General features: G+C 37.9%; 1 protein-coding gene across 1 annotated transcript in view; it reads right to left on the bottom strand.

Moving 5' to 3' along the window:
* Nucleotides 1–273: 273 nt before the first annotated feature.
* Nucleotides 274–19,101, bottom strand: part of kntc1 (kinetochore associated 1) — an 80,054-nt gene continuing 61,226 nt past the window's right edge. The window contains 17 exon segments of the mRNA XM_016254415.1: nucleotides 274–516; nucleotides 1,225–1,327; nucleotides 3,436–3,590; nucleotides 3,676–3,765; nucleotides 4,818–4,947; nucleotides 5,634–5,697; nucleotides 5,794–5,848; nucleotides 7,820–7,876; nucleotides 8,358–8,453; nucleotides 9,918–10,053; nucleotides 10,204–10,328; nucleotides 11,465–11,543; nucleotides 11,683–11,735; nucleotides 14,257–14,369; nucleotides 15,396–15,606; nucleotides 16,731–16,804; nucleotides 17,057–17,273. Of these exon segments, the coding sequence (XP_016109901.1) occupies nucleotides 466–516; nucleotides 1,225–1,327; nucleotides 3,436–3,590; nucleotides 3,676–3,765; nucleotides 4,818–4,947; nucleotides 5,634–5,697; nucleotides 5,794–5,848; nucleotides 7,820–7,876; nucleotides 8,358–8,453; nucleotides 9,918–10,053; nucleotides 10,204–10,328; nucleotides 11,465–11,543; nucleotides 11,683–11,735; nucleotides 14,257–14,369; nucleotides 15,396–15,606; nucleotides 16,731–16,804; nucleotides 17,057–17,273 (1,809 nt within the window). The 3' untranslated portion in view covers nucleotides 274–465.

The raw sequence follows: 19,101 nt of genomic DNA on the forward strand, positions 1-19,101 counted from the left end.
GACTCATATTAACTCGAATGGGTACTTTTTGGATAATTTAGTTTGGTAATGTATCATCATCTGCTTTGGAAACAAATAAATTACTTTTTTTTTTAATGTGTAAAAGTATGTTTGACACTGAAATGCTTTCATATTAGTATAAACTAGAACACACTTCAAGTACTTGTATATTTCTATTTTCTTATATTACTGGAACAGGATCTAAAATAATGACCAGTCTTTTTGTATAACATGTCTAGAGGAAACTTTCCAGCTACATAAACATTTCCACATTACTGGAAAAAAGTAATAGTTTTTATTTGTAAAGCAGGTATGCATCTACATCCACTTGTTTATAATCACAAAACATCTGTACTGAAATACTGTAATAATATTCAATGTAAAATGTGCAAGCAGATACTATTTTACTAGTGCAATCCTGTACTGAGTGAAAATACTATAATGTTACCCACAGACAACAAATATTTATGCTGATGTTTGTGTAACTCTGGGTTCCAGGGCCTTTTCCAAAAACTCCTGAAGGACAAAAAGAGAGAGAGAACTTAAAGTATATCTACAAGTCTTAAGTATTATCTACAACCACAATAAACATTAATTACAAACAATGAGCAAAAAAAAAGAAAAAAAAGAAGGGATGCACCGATTATCTGCACTATCGGCCGACTGTTTAAAACCTGACGATCGGGCCGATTATATCCAGTCATCAAAAGGGCCAGAAAAATGCCAGACTGCAACTCGTGTGTGAAGAAATGTTTTCTGTAGGATTTAGGGCTGTCTAATTATCGCTATAATAACGCATTAATATAATCTGATTTAAAAATATAGCTGTCCACAGGTTCTGTTTAACTCTATTTACTCTGTTAGCGCACACTGCTAGTCTTGTGCTGAAAAATTAATTGTTTGTCTTGTAATCTTCTACAAAGACAAGTTATGAAAACGATTGAGTTATATACAAACATTTCAGTTTTTATTTTCGGGTTTGATTATTATATTGGAAAATAAACAGCAGTTGAATATATTTTGGCCTTTGTTGATAATTTTAACCTCTGATATTCCAGTAATGTACCCAATGAGAGAGTTTCTTGTATAGTTTACAGCATTAGCTGGGAGAGATTGTGTTCCTAAACTCCGATCGGGAGATTTCATTCGGAGTAATCGGCAGAGAAATCTGCTATTGGTGCATCCCTAAAAATGAAAGTAATTGTAATATTTAAGATGGATTACCCTGACAGGATCAGAGACGGTGTTGCTCAGCGGAGCCGTTTGCCCTCCTTTCAGCTCTCTGTATTTCAGATATTCATGGGCAAAAGAAATGGCCTCCTCTTCACTGTTCAGAGAAAAAAGCACATTGAAAGACACTTTGTTAGAAATACAAATTTACTTAACCCTCGAAAGTGAAAATTGTAATTGAAAAAATTTAGATGAAACTACAGGTGCGATATGTATTATCTATCACGGTTTCCTAACGGTTTTAACAGCGTGTGAGCTGACCTTCAGTGTCACAAACCAATCAAACCTCTTCAGAGAGCAGGGTTTCACTCGTGATGCTACACCTCTGACACTCACATATGGGGCAGAAAACGCACCTGATTTTGTCTTTATTTGTATTAGATTATATAGTTAAACAATATCACACGATACTGAATTAAAATTCTCTGTTGAAACAACTGACCTTAGAGAACTTAAAGTACCCCTATTATGCTTTTATGAATATTACTTTTCATGTAGCGTGTAATATGGCTGTTTCTGAAGGAGCAGAGTTTTAAAGATCAAAGTGCACGACAAAAAGGGGTTATAATCTCCCAAAATAAAGAACTGAATCTGAACGGGCTGCAGAGTTTTGTGCTGTTGTGATGTCTAGAAAAGCTAAACTAGTTTACATGAGCTCCCAAAGGCTGAGGATGTGAAGAGTTCACTTTTACAGTGACAGCAGTATAATGCCAGCCTTTCATTGTGTTCCCATCATTGTACTGACGACTGCCTCGAAAATCTTGTATGTATGAATATATATATATATATATATATACACACACACACCTGAGTGTTTAAAATGCGTGGTAGCAAAGCTATAGCCCGCTGCTAACCGGTGAGCTCACGCTATTGTCTTGAAATCAGCAGTCTGACTGATTGTCTGCGGTCTGAATCAGATTCTGTCATTCTTACTACGAGCGTGGAGCAGGATTTTGTGCATACTGTGCTGAGGAAGTCTCCGGAGCTTAAACTCATGTATGGTCTTGGGCGATTCATTTCTGACACACGCTGTAAGTGGTGGACCAATCACAACAGACTGGGCCATCTGACCAATCAGAGCAGAGTAGGTGCAAAAATGAGGGATTTAGAGTTTGATGTGCATTTCTATAATGAGGCCGATATATAACAGATACATATGAAGCAGCGATGCGATACGATGCACAACCCGTTACGATGCAGAGCAATACGATTTCATTCAACGATGCAATGGAAAAAATATGATCACTTTTAATGCCTCGAAGCCTGTTTCATAAAACAAGTTTACCAGATAAACCAGGCTTATTTCAGTTAGTCTGACTCACTGTCAAATGATTTGGTTCCATAAAGCAAATTTAACACAGGCCTAGATCAAGCTCTGACTCTCTCACATACTATTATTATTATTTTATTTTAAATAGCGTTGAAACGGGAAGTGATATAATTAATATGTTTACATGACTTTCTGACATTTACAGATGAAGAATATAACGGTGACATGTCAGTTATGCACTGAGGAAAACACAACGTCTCAAATGCATTAAACAGCACAGATATATTCGCTGTTTGCGATGGTGGATTGATTTGATCCATGATCGACATTAATTTGTGCACGCTTATTCTTAAGCAGACCTTAGTGAGATTGTGTGAACTTAATTAGTTGTTTATGGAACCGCTTCAGCCCCGATTGATTTGTTAGGTTATTTCAGGTCAGGTTTTGGAGTTTATCACAACACTTCGGAGACCCGAGGAAAAGCGGGGATTAGTGACGTCATGTTCACGCAGCAGCAGCGGTGATGAGAACGCGCTTGAGAAACAGTTTAGAGAGGAGAAGTCAATCTACATATTAAATATTGGTCACAGATTATTGGTCACTTTCTAAACAATAAAATTATAGCACATCCACTAGTAATTATATATAAATTAATTGTTTTTTTTACAGATGCAAATATGTTAGAAACGATGCATTGCGATACAAATGCCAACTTTAAAATAGCATAATAGGGGCATTTTAATATTACTGTAACATTGCAGTGTTCATCGTGATACTTCCCAATCTCTCTTTCGAGGTTTATTATATTCCTACTGTACATGATCCCTTACACAACTGTTACATCTAAATAAATAAAATAACATAAAACTGATGAACTTTGAATTTCCTTCACATCTTATAAATAATAATAATTTATTCATCAAGGATCAACGAACCCATTTTGCCCCACAAGGCAGTTCAGCAGCTCCTGCACTATTTCAGAATGAGCCTTTGAGATCAAGTGCTTCTTCAGATAAGTGAAGTGTTTGGTCTTCATCAACATCTGCGACTTGCCATTTCCACAAAGGAAGGTGAACACAGTGTCCCTAATCTACAGTAAATAACAAGGCAAGGCATTTTAAATGAATCAAAGGTAAACAAGCACTGAGAACAGATTTGTTTGAACAAAGCAAGACCTGTGAAGGAATGCCGGCTAACTCTCCGGTGCTCATGCGTTCCTCCACCTGATCCAGAATGAGGGTAGGGTTGCAGGATAACAGGAAGCTCTAATGTATAAGACACACAAACTCTTGTTTATGTACAAACTGAAAATCAAACTCAAAATATGCAGATCACAAATCAGTAAATAGGAGAACCTGCATACATTCAAGATAAAAACCACTAATAACTGAATAATGACAGACAAATCAAACCCCACTCAAAGAGATTCATCACTACACTAAAATAATTCAGTGAAATACGTATTTGGGGAATTGTCAAAATAGCAATAATAGAATTGAATGATATCACTCAGTTAGCTTGCAGGTTATGAGGCCCTTTCGCACCGCTTTAGTTCCAGAACTAAACGTACGGTACTAAAGTACTGGGATGATTTTGCGGGAACTATTTCCCAGTACTATTTAAAGGGTTGCATTCGCACCGAGAGTGTGTACTAAGAAGTGACGTAAGCCGGTCGACAGCGACGTCATTTGTGCGCGGCGTTCAACAACAGAAACAAAGAACTACATTAACAACAGGAGGATGGAGGACGCTGTGATCGGAGCTGTGTGTTTGTCTCGCGGGTTTCACAATAATGGACATGGAAAGTCGACGTATACGTAAAGCGACTGAAAGAACGGAAAGGAGGACTAAGAATCTCCAACGACAACTGGCCGTGCTACATTTGCTACGAGAGCCTGCACTTCAGCGTCCGTCCATCTATCGCTGTTCTCCATACTTGCGAAATAAATTGACACAATGTTTACAGTATGTTTACACGGAGTTTTAAATCATGGCGGGCGAGGGGGTTTTCATACACGTTTGGCCAATCAATGTCTACTTGCGTCACGATTAGTACCAGTTGTGCTGGTTAGACCCTGCTCCGGAGTAGGAGCTAATTTGGTTCTCGAAGAAGGCAGTCCGGTACTAAAATTGCTCCCAGTTCCGGCGGTGCGAAAGGCCCTATAAATACTGACTTCAGAAATGTACAAAATTAGAATCACAGATCACTATTAATAAACACTAATAACTGGATTATATTTAATCTTTAAATGTTAAGAGCATCGGCAGTGAATAAATGTGTTTAGATCTTCCCCGTCTACAGTGAATGAGAACCTACTTGAATCTGTGGGTCCTTCTTTCTGGCACAAGGTATGAGCAAGAGTGTGCCCAGAGAGAAGGCCTGCAGGCTGAACTGAGCAAACCGCCTGGCGATGCCAACCAGATCCAACGTCAATACAAATGGACATCTACAATAAATAAATGAATCAAAAATAAATTATATATATATATATATATATATATATATAGTAAACAGACATGGACATCTCTGAGTATATATTCAAAATTCAAGCACATTCAAACCTTATAAAAATAAGATTTTACAAACTTTACATTAACATAAGACCCAGAATTAACCTGGGTGTTCCCTACTGTTGCATTCAAACTAAAATCATAGAAACATAAAACTATAATTTTTTGCTTAATTATTGTGCTGACACAAGTCTAAATTGTTAGTTATTTATCCCAGTTTTGAACGTAATTCCTCTAAACGCTCAGGTGTGCCATAAGCTGAAGGAGTTTACAGAGTTTATGATTAAATGATTCTCATTACAGACATGCATGGCACTCCCTCAATATCAAAAACTCATCACATCAACATGAACTACACAAATCAAATAACTGGCATTTATTTTTTTCCAAGTTTTCATGGATTCATGGAGCTCTTTGCTCAAGAGGTGATGACAGTGATTTGAATTGTGTATTATGGGAGAGTACAGTGGTGTAGCATTAAAATGTAGCATTATTAGGACTTCACAATTACATACAAATCATAACTAATAAATATTTTGCTTGGTATTGTATAGATGATAAATATTAATTGTAAAACGAGCCCTGCCCTCTTCCCATGCTTTCCCTTGGACTGGAGACTTACTTTAGAAGCAGGACAAATGTGTTGTACATCACATCATGCTGTCGAGGGCTGAGAGGCAGAGAGGCTGTGAAATGATCAAACAGACTAACAGTTAGAAGCATTTAATACAAATTTATATGCAACTTCACAGAAAAACATGTCTAAGTATGTTTCTTTTTACCTGTCAAGAAAGGGGCTTGAATCACACTCCGCCATATCCGGGAAAGACTTTGCCCCTGCAGGGAGGGATAAATAAATACATACATATTAAATAAAATAATCTTGTCAGATGTGTTAAATTGATCTAAGGGTCACACACTACACGTGGAGGAGCACAATCCAGTGATAGGCCATCAGCTGCATGTTTCCCGAGGTGCACTTATAATGTTAGTAGATTTAGAAATAAAAGACCATTTTTGACCATAATTTTAGCCCTCTGAGTTAAATACTTTGTTTAAAAGGACTTCAATGCAAATGCCCACTGCTATGACTGGGAAACATAATTATAATTAATAATAATAATTTATGCATTTAGCAGACACTTTTATCCAAAGCGACTTACAGTGCATTCAGGCTATACATTACCAGTATGTGTGTTCCACTAAGTGTCCTGTGTTGCAAACATCTTTGCATATGAAACAAGAATTACATCTAGAACTCCAACTTTTAACTCTCAACTAGAAACATTTTCGGACTAACAAGGAAGTTTTGAGCTGTGGAGTTTTTATAGTACAGTGACCTCTTACACTGATCAGCCACGGCATGAAAACCACTGACAGGTCCAGTAGATCACATCGATTGAGGGCTGGGATAGATTTGGAGCAAGTGAACAGTCTTGAGTTTGAGTTTCTTGTGTTGGAAGCAGGAAACAGGGGCAAGAGAAAAGCTCTGAGTGACCTTGACGAGGACCAAACAGTGAAGGCTAGACGACTGGGTCAGAGCATGTGGGGTGTTCCCGGTCTGCAGCGCTTAGTGCCGGCCAAGAGTGCTGTGAGGAAGCGCGAAGGCTAGTCTGACTGGTCCAAACACACAGATGAACTACTGTAGAGATCACATATCTGAAAAACCTAATGCTGAACATGATAGACATGCAGTGCTTCACAGTTTGCCGAGTATAGGGCTGCAGTCGCAGAGCGGTCAGAGAGCCCATGATGACCAGGCTGCCTGCTCTGATCAGTTTCTTTCAGATCAGGTGTATGGCCAGACGTATGTGTGTCGTTTACCTGGGGAAGAGATAGCAGCTAATGTCTTTGTGTCAGACACACGGGACACGTTCAGAGGTCTGACGCATCAGAGCTGTTTTAGCAGCACAAGGGAACATGATATTAGTCAGGTGGTTTTAATGTTGTGGCTGACCAGTGTATGTGTCAAAAGATGTGGAAAAGTTCATAAATCTTTACACACTAAAAATATGCTAAAGACAATCAACATTCATTGCATGGGGTTCGTGTCACCGTGTCAAGTCTGACTAGTTTTAAGCATGTAGTTGTCCAGCCCCTTATAAAAAAACACTTACTTAAACCCTCTGGACCTGATCAATTTTCAGCCCATCTTTGACGGTTTTCAATCGGGTTTGAGAGCTGTACTGTACACTTGTACTGAGACAGTTCTTAAGGTTGCAAATGATCTCTTGGGGCTGATTTTGGAAATTGTGTTGCTTTGATTATTATTAGATCTCAGTGCAGCTTTCGATACTCCTGGTATTCATTTATTACAATCTCGATGGCTGTGAGAGCTTTTTAAGAATGTCAACATTTGGGCAGTGATTCATTATATATATATTTATATACATACACTAGTAGACTATGTTAGCCTAGCTCTGATTAGTGATAATGAGCTATATAAACAAAATTCACAGCAATGTTACGCAGTAAATGTTACGTTCCTGCAGTGTGCCATGTTGGGCAAATCAAGAAAATGTTTGTCTGATGCCTGTTTAAGTGATGAACTGCACTACTTGTGGTTGCTTTCGGAGATGTTACATATGCTTCATACTTGTGCTACATTTGTGTGATCTGTGCTGCAAAACCTACAACCTCTTTAGCACCAGTGGTGTGGGCAAAACCTACAGCCCTGCTCTGTATTTAAACTTCTATATCGTCATTGTGCCAAGCACGATGTGGCCCACATGCAGGAATATTTTAGTTCGGTTTTTCCCAAAAATGAGTCTGACACCCGATCTAAATAAAAACATGAAAAATGATCACCTCTAAAAGACTGGGCACTGCTATGAGGGCTTCAAGAACCTTCTGCAAGTAGCTTGTCTACAGAAGAAAAAGCAGAAAGATTTGATGACATAAAACAGCAATGAACACAAGGCTAACAAACATGACAGCTTCAAGTATACTTGTTCAAATGCTATAATAATCTATATAAATACATAACTCATAGATCATGTTTCCAGATTTTCTCAGCATCAAAAAGTTATAGTTTTCTATTATTCACGTTTCACTATGCAGTGTTTGTGCAGAAGTACACTAAAAGCCTCAAACTAATGACTACACCATCTTTATATGGACAGTAACGTAGAGGTGACTCACCATATTAAACGACATTTCAAATGCTATAATAATCTATATAAATACATAACTCATAGATCATGTTTCCAGATTTTCTCAGCATCAAAAAGTTATAGTTTTCCATTATTCATGTTTCACTATGCAGTGTTTGTGCAGAAGTACACTAAAAGCCTCAAACTAATGACTACACCATCTTTATATGGACAGTAACGTAGAGGTGACTCACCATATTAAACGACATAAGCTTTTGCAAGACACTGTTCCACAGCTGCAAGTCATAAACCTCATACTCCAGACAAAGCTCGGCCACAAGCCGGACAGCCTGCAAAGAAACAGCACTATGATACATGCCTTACTGAAAAATATGTGCAGATTATGATTTAGCATTGTATGACAGTGTGCATGAAAAAACATAAATAAATAAATAAAACATTTATAAACATTTAATAATTATAAATAATTTCAACTTTAGATTTGGTACTGCAAAAACATAATAAATTATTTGCAGTAGAAGTATGCATTCACGGCACTAAAATGCAGACGTGTCCTTTACAGACTGCGGTTATGAGGTAATAAATCATATGTCAACATGAATAATGTGCGAAGTGCTTAAGTAACAACAACAACAGAAACATTTTATAACTATTGCAAATTTTAAAAAATGTTTATCAGATGACACATAGATCCATTACAGATTTTCTCGGCCGCTTTGGTACATTTTTCAGAGCAGAATTGAAATTCTCAAATAATTGTTCAACCTCCACATCATCTAGTCACTTGTGCACATCATAAAAGCAATTTCTCATTATTAATATAATTTCATCATTATTATTAATATCAATGATATTACGCAGCACCTGAAAATAGTTGCTGGGGATATTACGCAGCGCATAGCTGGGAGTATTTTCAGGCTCTGTGTAATATCCTTGCTGCACCCATGATACAGCAGCAAAGGTCCTTGATTATTAGTATATTATATATATATATATATGAACTAACGAAGCATTATGTAGGGTACAGTTTGTGCTATCTATGGTCAAGAGATAAAATTAAGGTGGGTGGGTCATTAAAGTTTTTTGTCTATTTGTTAACAAAGGATCTGTGGACACATCAATGTTTTTGGATTTGTGGAGTGAAATTTCTCATTTTTATTTTGAAGCAAGACGATAAAATTAGACCCTTGTGGTAAGATCACTGAACAGTGAGAGATTTTCTCTTTTCTAGTTTGATTAACATTGATGACACTGACAGGAGCCAGTACAGTATGGACTGCTGTCACTTTAAGACCTAATGCAGAGATCCAGTGTGCTGATACTCTTCTGATTTCTTTCTCAACTGTTTACAATCACTTAAGGCATAACTGATGTGATGTGATACTAGCCACGATTTGTGTGCTGTCAGAGACTCTGTGTTTTAAATGTGCGGGCACAGAAAACAGCACGCAAACACCAAATAAAGTTATTTCACTTGAATGGTTTAAAATCACTGGAATGTTTAAAATGACAAGACACATGCAACTGCAAAGCTTTCGTGACGCTGCAGCACTGTCCTGAGCGTCAGAGGCCAGTCCTGCAGTGATCCCAGAAGAGCTCGAGTCACAGTAAATGAACCAAGTGTTCTCAGATGCTGATGAATCATTCATGATCTACACGCATGTAAATGTCACGCTTCACTCCGAAACGTCACAGCCTCCGCAAATTTACAATTGCACTTAGCCATTTCGCAATATCGATTTTATTTCGATATACTGTGCAGCCCTAGTTTCAATATTAGTTGCAATATCTACCTGAGGTTCATTGTTGTGGTTCTTCCATAAACCCTTGATCATGCCTTCCTTGGGGCTGCTGATGAACATTTCCAAGGTATAGGGAATGTTCAGGGCCTCCATCTGGGCAAGGTACATGTAGCACTTCAAATAATACCTGTGAAAACATTAGTACATGGTCATTAATGCTGCAGATTCATTCATGATTAAAACAAATGCCAAAAATGTGTTTGCGTTAACACTGGACAGTTCTATTCTGAACACAAATAAGAGTTGAAACTAATAGAATATTGTTGATGCAGCTCACTTGATTTTGCTGCTAGGCTGGTTGGAAAGTGTCTCCAAGGTGGCAGCATCTGCTAAGTGAGTGAGACAGAGCAGAGCTCGACTGCGGTGTTCGAAGGTCAAACGAAGGCCTGATCCTCCCAGGGGCTGCACAGATCAACAGATGTTAATTGCTGGGCTCAGTAGTTTGTTTTTTGTGTTTCAGTTTAGTTTTAGTTAGATTAAGCAATGGTTAAGTAACATGGTGAGATACATTTTTAAATCAGTGTTGTGTTAAATATCCGCCTCCTGTCCTCTTTGTCTGATATTTGTAGCTGTACCACTGCAAGCATTACACCCGTCTGTCATTTCAGCTCGAGTTGTGTTCACTGGACGTTCCTCATCCATTTGTTCTGTTGCCGGATGTAGTGCAAATATATCAGACACAGAATGAGAAGTGGAAGGTGTTTGGTAAAACACAGAGCCTCCCTGGATCAGGACGTCGCTCCAAACTGATGAAAGAGCCGGAGGAAACGGATCAGAGAGGCGACCGAGAGCCACAGCAACTCAAGCAGCTGCAGGAGTTTATGACAAAGAGTGCTCATTGTGACAACAATATCACAGATTCTACACTAATGTGGCTTGAATGGAAAAAAGCCGCTCCTCAAGGAAGACCACATGCAGTCAGACTGAGCTTTGCCAAAACACCTGGAAGATTCTGAGGCAGATGAGACTAAAACGATCCAGCCATCATTTTTAATATTAATATTAATGTTTATGCAAACAAAAAGTGCACAGTGCTGCTAATTTTATTTATTGTTTGTTGGTTTTCAACATTACACACTTTATTCTTTTTCCCTAAATTATGTTAATAATAATAATTTTCTGAAAATATTATGTTCTTTGTGTTTTCATAATTTTGATAATCCATTGCATATTAAAATGGTACTAAAACTGACTATTACCCCCCCAGCACCTGTCAGATCAGAATTGTGCCCCTGGTTACTAGAGACAAATCCCAACAGACTAAAGGCTATAATTAAAGCAAAAGGTTGCTCAACAAAATACTGACACAAGAGGCTGATCCTTTTTCTAGCGCAGTGATTCTGGTTTTAATTTTTTCCTGACATGTTGGCGTTTTATCCTTCACTTGGATGTTATAAGTTGCACTGAGTAAATACAACTGGATAAAACAAAAGCATCTGTGTGTGTGTATGTATTTATATATATATATATATATATATATATATATACACACACACACACACACACACACACAGAACACACACACAAGCCCAACTCACCCATGTCTGTGCTGTCAGGATGGGACTGAGCAACCGAGCACTGATATCCATAGGGTGCATCTGCAGCAAGTAAACAACTCTGCAGCACAAAGAGAAGAACGGGAAAAGAAACAGAGAGAAATACTTCAACAGGACTTCTACCATGTTACAGGACCACTTAAAAGCACTTGGTACAGTTACATCATATTATGTGGTATAATACCAAAATACTTTAGTACCTCATGAGATCAGGATCATCATTTATATTAGTCACACTGTCCTGAAGATTGTCCTACAACAAAGCAGGCATGAATATCAGTCTCGTCTAAGAATGCACAATCATGATAAGCACACAGATATAATCAAGCTGGGGTTTTGGATGGTCAAGCTACAGACGTAATGGCTTTAAAAAAAAAACTCCACAGAACTAAAGATAAATTATAACAATTTTAATTTTGGGTGAAATATACATTTTAATTTGTCGTCAACACAGAATGTGTAATAGTACCCACTGCACCGAGTTTGTGACCGTTTACACTTCAGCAGAAGTTACTCCCATAATTAGTGAAATTGACAGGTTTTCTTTTATGAATGCTACTGTTAAATAGACCTAGTGTGCCTAAAAGATTCAAAGCACTGTTTTATACATGCTGTATGTATTTATTTTTTGTATATTGCATATATTGGTCCAGCCATTTGTAATTTGCATGCATGATCTTTTTTTAATAACGAAGATAAAATAAAACAACAAAAATAAAATTATTGTGAGATATATATACGATATATAGGCTCCTATGTTTAGGTTCAGTAATTTTACTTTAATGGCAATGTATAGGTCCTTTTCTATGCCATTAAAGTGAAATAAATGAACAAACATAGGAGTCTGATAAAAATGCTCATTTTAGATGAAAATTTCAAATGGCACTTAGAGGCTTTTGCATCTGAACTCTTCATATATATATATATATATATATATATATATATATATATAGATAGTGATCATGAAATAAAAGATTTCAGGGATCTCACCCACCCCTAAGAGCAGCTAAACTCAGGCGGTCACTCTTCTTCTGTCCTGAGTTTGTTCATTTATTAGAGAGAAAGCCAGTGGTGGCTCCTGAACATACACTACGCTGAGGCAGATCCTGGGTCAGACTGTCAGCTATATGAATAACTCGGGATTACCAGTGAAACACTGAAATAACTGAACTCATCATGCACAACGCTTCTGCCAGAGGTCTAGTGTGCTTGCGTCATTCAGCCTGAGGGTGGCGCTCTAATGTTGACTGGAAGGCTCTACATACATCTTAAGAGTGCACACATTTATTATATTTATTAGTAGTATTTACAGTCTATAGTATTTATAGTGCTAGAATACTGATTTAGAAAGTTACAAGTAACCATGAGAGAACCACAGTTAGAACTGGCTTATTTAACAAATAATTCAGACTTTTTTTTAGGGGGGTGGTGTTTTTTTAAATATTATCATTATTACGGTTATAAAAATAAGCACCACAACAGCTGTCCTACACATTTTATATCTGGCTTGTCAAGTTATTAGACAGCTATTTTCTCACTCACTGACTCTGCGACAGAAGCTCGATACTATTACACTCGGGAGGATCGCCTTGATCACAGTCTGACGAATTTGCTGAACTGAATATGGCTCTCAATTAGGATGCGGCTTCTTTGCACTATAATAAACACAAAAACTGATCTACATGATGCCACTGATTACTTTTATGATTGTGAAGTGAGAGGAATGAAGAGCGCGTCTCTCTGGAAAAGAGAACTTCGCTTGTCAAGCTAACACAGTCGAGCGGTAGAGTTAGTCAGCGCGGTCAACGACTCGGGTTCAAATCCCAAAAAGGCGTGTATTTTTTATTTTATTTATTTGTTATAATAACAATATTTGGATTAATGGAGATGTGTGTATTCTGCAGTTGTAAGACGCACTGCTTTATGGTTTGTTCCATTAGGCTCTCCAGCAGTGAGACTCGTTCAGTCCCGTCGGATCCAGTGCTTCAGGAGCTTGATGGTGGAAACAGAAATGTGTGAAGCGCTGCTCTTTCACACGGAGACAGTCTGATGCTGAACCTTACAGAGCAGGCGTAGGAAAAGTGTCTGTTTCAGGATAAATGCTTCTTTCGGTTTGGGTTTTGCGATTGGCACACAATGACATATAGAGTATATAATACACGAGAGAGAGAAACTGTTGTTCTTAATTTAGTTTTAGTCCAAAAGTGTGCATATTTGAAGAAATACTGATCTCTTAACACACATTCACTTGACGTTTCTTTAGACAGAATCATCATTTCTATTCTGCATTATGCGATCTGATGAGCATTAGTGTCTTCCAGCGCTCTCAGTCTGTTTTCTCTTCTGCGATCACGACCAGATGAAGCTCACTCATATTGCGCGTTCATAACCCGCCCCGTCTCTTCTGATGACGAGCTTCTATTACTGTGTAACGATGCACCGCGAGCCGGCTGAACACTGACACAAATATGTGAGGATTGAAGTGGGTTGAGATGTTAAACGAATGGCGATACAGTTGGTGGTGGGAGTTTATATGACTGTCTCTGAGGGGAACTGTCTTTAGAAAAGTTTAGATGGTATTTGCTTTTCATCTCGTCTCTGTATAATGAATATTAAAGTACTTTAATGTAAAAAAAGAGGTTATCACTGTGTGAACCAGTTTGAGTGCTCCTCTACTCTGTAAACACGGGACAACAATAAGGAGATCTACTGTAGCAAATACATGTTTGTTCCTCAAGAGATTTTGCAGTGATTTTGTGACCTATTGCACTTACCTTGCCATTCGACTGCCCTGTTTGACACAACCACTTCTCCAGAAGAATGTTCCGGATCTTCAAAAGATCGACACCATTGATGGAGGCAATATCTTTGGCCACGCTGTGAATGTCTGTCCAATTACAGAAAAAGGGAGCTGAGTCCAAATACAAATGTCTTCACACTCACTCACACACACACACACACACACACAAACTCACTCATTCACACGCACACACACACTCTCTCACATTCTCACGCACACACACTCTCTCGCGCCGCACTCACTCACTCGCGCACACGCTTACACAGTCTCTCACACACACACACACACACACACAACTGTTCAAAAGTTCGGGGCTGGCGATTTTTTTATGTTACTGAAAGAAGTCTCAGTAAAAGTAATATTATTAAATATTATTACAATTTAAAATATCTGTTTTCTATTTTAAAGCTACACTATGCAATTGATAATAATAATGATAAATACATATATCTTGTGGAAAGAAACATTGTTTTGGATGTGCTTTGGATCTGCTCCTGCGTGTGGATGAATGTGGTTTAAATACACGTGGCTAAATCCATCCCTAAAAATATAAATTATTCTAAGAGGTTTATTTAAAGTGCATTTGGGTAAAGACTACAATTATGAACTTATTTTCAATATATATAAAAAAAGGGTTGCATAGTGTAGCTTTAATATATTTGAACATGTAATATATTTGAAAGATGCCTTCCATTACTCAGTCTTCAGTGTCTCACAATTCATGCTGTTTTAGTGCTCAAAAACACTCAGTATTAACCAATGTTGAAAAAATGATCTGCAGCTTAATATTTCTGTGGAAATCTGGAAAGATTGGAATGTGGAAATGTTATTTGATGAACTTGTTTTTTTTTTTTTTGGATGAAGACAGACCGTGACAATAAATGTTCAGCTCAGCCTGTCGAAGTGACAAATGATCATTCGCAGGTCAAAACACAAAAAGAAAAAAAAAACTGACCAGCTTTTTAATGATAATTTAATAATTATTTTGACTAGGATTTTATAAGACAATAAAAAGACAATAAGACAGAAAAGCAAACAACGCAACATCACACTGATTAAAGCCATCCCTCCAGCACAGACACAGACACAGTATAGTATAGCTCTAGTCGTTACCAGGGTAGGAGAGGCCAGCAGGGCTAGTCATCCGCTCCAGCACCGAGCTGTGCTCAAACAGAGCGACGATGAGACGCCCCGGCAGTCCTGTGAGCTTCAGCAGCTCTGGAGAGCTGAGCTGAGACGAGAGCAGAGCGTTCTCTGTGGCCGACCGCTGATACTGGAACTGCAGTTTAGAGATCAGCGCTTCACCTCGAGTCTGCAGATTGTGCTGGTGAAGGGTACAGACCGTACAATCAACACAAATGCCCTCACCAACACTGCAAGTCCATAAATACACAGAGAGAGCCGATAACAGATTTATATATTAACAATATAGATTTAGAGTTCTACATTAAGCTGTGAGGGAGGACTTGTGAAATGCTGTCATTCGTTCCCATGAACATGAACTCTGTAAGCAGAACAGATCCAGCTTCGTGCTCTGTGTGAATCTCAGCTAGTCAGCTAGCTATCATGCAACCTTCTTAACACACATTTACTCAGAAGGTCAGAGATTATTACTCATTTTTAGGGCTATGAGTTGATTAAAACAATTAATACTATTTTTAGTATTATCTTGACATGTTAAATGCTATGTTATGAATGTTAAATACATATTGTTGGCTGGTCTTTTCATTAGCAGTGTTTTTCAGTAGATTTTACTTTACACCTGTTGAGTTTCATTCATCAATGAATTTGAGAAGGTACGAAGAGAAATGCTTTTTCTGATCTGATTCTAGTCCTTTAATATCACACAGAACACAATGAATGCATGGATGCGGTGTCCGCATTATATATTTAACAACATTCATCATTCAGTCTTCAGCAGATTACTTTGAATAGTGTTATGAATTTTGACAAACAAATTTATAGTGAAATACACATTCATTTAGGAAATTCACAAAATTAATGCCAAGCACACAATTTTGAGCTTACATTTACCATATTTCATGTGTTATGTATGTGTTGATCAATGTTTATGTGAATAAAACCCTAAATTGAAATATGTTAAGAAGAAACAAACTTTCAGCAAAATTGAATTTTTGGGTGATCTATTTCTTTAGTGTTAATAACTTTGCTGCCTAGTCTTTATTATGCCTCCTCATTACCCATATTTAAATGTAAATTAAATCTTCATATTGTACTATTGTGTAACTTGGAAAAAGCACTAAATAAGTAAAAACAAATACTTCAAAATGTGCACAAATGTTTAGCAGTCACAATATCAGACACCTAAATTCTGATCAGAAGACACGTACATGTTTATCTATTTATCAGAAAGCAACAAACGGTTTTACATTATCACATACATAATGTGTCCCAAAAACAATATAATATTGACATTTTCCTACATACCTCCAGAGTATCAGACTGCAGTAACTTGTGCACGAGTTCCAAACTGAACTTCAAGAAATCGGTCTTTTGTGCACCTGGAATCAAACCATTAAAAATACATACAAAAATATAAAACATCGTTCATTTCTTTTTTTAATGTGATGCCTTCACTCAAGTCCATTACAGCATATCAGACGCCAACGTAAACAATGAAGGACAGATTCAGTGAATAACTCATACTTTGGTCTGTATCGCACTCAAAGCGATTGTATTCCTTTAACAGATTTCTGATATGATGTGCAGTATAATGTGTGACTGATGAAGTGCTGTCACAACACTCGACTAACCTGCAGGAAGGTCCTGGGCAATTTTATGGACTGTGGCTGCAGCAAGTTCCAGATTCTGGATGCACAGCGCGTGTTCAAAGATACTCTGAGTCACACGAGACAACTCTTTACTGGGAGCAACCATCTGGATTTTCTTAGCCTGATCCGTTAGCAAAGGCAAGAGACTCTTCTTGAACACATGGTTCACAGCTAAAACATACAGCTTATCAGGATTAACCTGGGTAAAACAAAGCAAAGAAAAAAGACTAAACATCTTCCCTCTATTTTTTTGTTTATTATATTCACATAACACAGGTCTTGTGAATTTGTCTGGTAAATGATTTTAAACCCCACTACCTAATACTATCCTAAGAGCTGCCTAAATAAGTCAGATATTTACGGCCACACTGGAAACAGAAATACTGCAGGAGTGTGTGTGTCAAATGGCCTTTCACACACTTGCACTACACTGTCTGTCGTCACACAGCAGCACTTGCAGACAGGTCTAGATCTGCATCAGATGTCGGGCTTTTGCTGGCGATCTCCATTAACTAAAACTGTGCAGTGTGTGGGCAACAATCTATGTTTACACTGATTTGTGCTTCCAGAAAACTGCCAGAGCACCTTCAGTGTGAACACAAACCGGAGGCACAATGCTGTGAGACTGTATGCTGGTCAGTGGCGCCTCCAGGACACTTTATTTTGGGGTGGCCAGAGAGCTGCTGTAAAACTCCTCGGGTGGCACACTGAAAATGTTTCGGTTTTAAACTGCATTTGACACTGCTTGGTTACCAACATGGTTTAAAGTGTCTTATTTTGGGTTTAACAATAAATAAACTCATACATGTATATATAACTTTAGGGTAAATGATGATTAAATGATGACAATTTTCATTTTCGGGTGGACAACCCCTTTAACCCTCATGTTGTGCTCATTTTGACCCGGGAGGATTTTTTTATTTTTCCTCCAAAACCAGTTAACGTGAATGTTATCATATTTGTCTATTTATTTGACTTTTTGGGGGGTATTTTCCCACCTTGTTACACTTTGGCGTTCCTCAAAAATTACTGACTACAAAAAAGTGTGGGGTAGAGTTTAAGAGATAAATGCCCCTTGCTGTTGAAATCTGAGGCTACACTTTAGACATTCTGCTAACTCCAAGTAATTCTGCATCTACACATCAGCTAACTCTCATAAGAGTATTAGTAGTTAGCTTAGGGTTAGTAGAATAAGTTTACATATGTTTGCAAAGTGACTTATAGTCAGTACATATTAAGGAGACAGTCTAATACTCTGATGACTGCTAGTTGACATGTAGCTGCAAAGTTACTGAGTCAGTAGAATGTCTAAAATGGATCAAAATAAAGTTACCAATTTTGAAAACAAAATATTATCCAATATTAAATGTACTGTAAATAATTAACATGGTCTTGACAGATGGATGGGGGGCAATAAGAATAATACCTCTATCTTGACAATAATATACAGTACACAATGCAATTGTTTACAAGAGGTTTCTTGGCAAATACATGAGTATTTTGCCCCTTTCGTCTCTACGGACTGACAGGGATGTGTTACTCATGACCGCCGCAGCGGGACACTCGTGGCCTCATGGTTAGAGAGTCTTGTAACCCAAAGGTCGAGGGTTCGAGTCACAGGTCCGGCAGGGATTGTAGGTGGAGGGAGTGAATTAATCTTCCTCAATAACACGACTGAGGAGAGACCCTGGCAACATTTACAACATGGCAAGTAGTTTGAAAAGATTGTGTGCACTTCAGTGATCTTTAGTTAGATGCATTTACATTGTGACTATGGCTCAGAGTACTTGCAATCAACTGTGTCAACTGTATTTTTATTTACAGAAGTGTGGCCCAAATGGCCTCTTGGCTCAGCATCAGGTCAGTGTCTCACTGGCTCTCTGTGGGGTGTTATTGTATTGTTTGTGGCACATTTGATTGTTATAAACGTCTGGTCTCACAAACAGCAGATTGGGTTAAGATTGTTTGAAGGAAGACACGCTATCATCACTGCTACACTACAACCTTCAATAAATTATTCTCTCCAC

This window comes from Sinocyclocheilus grahami, unplaced genomic scaffold (assembly GCF_001515645.1).
Source record: "Sinocyclocheilus grahami isolate Dianchi unplaced genomic scaffold, SAMN03320097.WGS_v1.1 scaffold1245.1, whole genome shotgun sequence".
In the NCBI taxonomy this organism is placed as follows: Eukaryota; Metazoa; Chordata; class Actinopteri; order Cypriniformes; family Cyprinidae; genus Sinocyclocheilus; species Sinocyclocheilus grahami.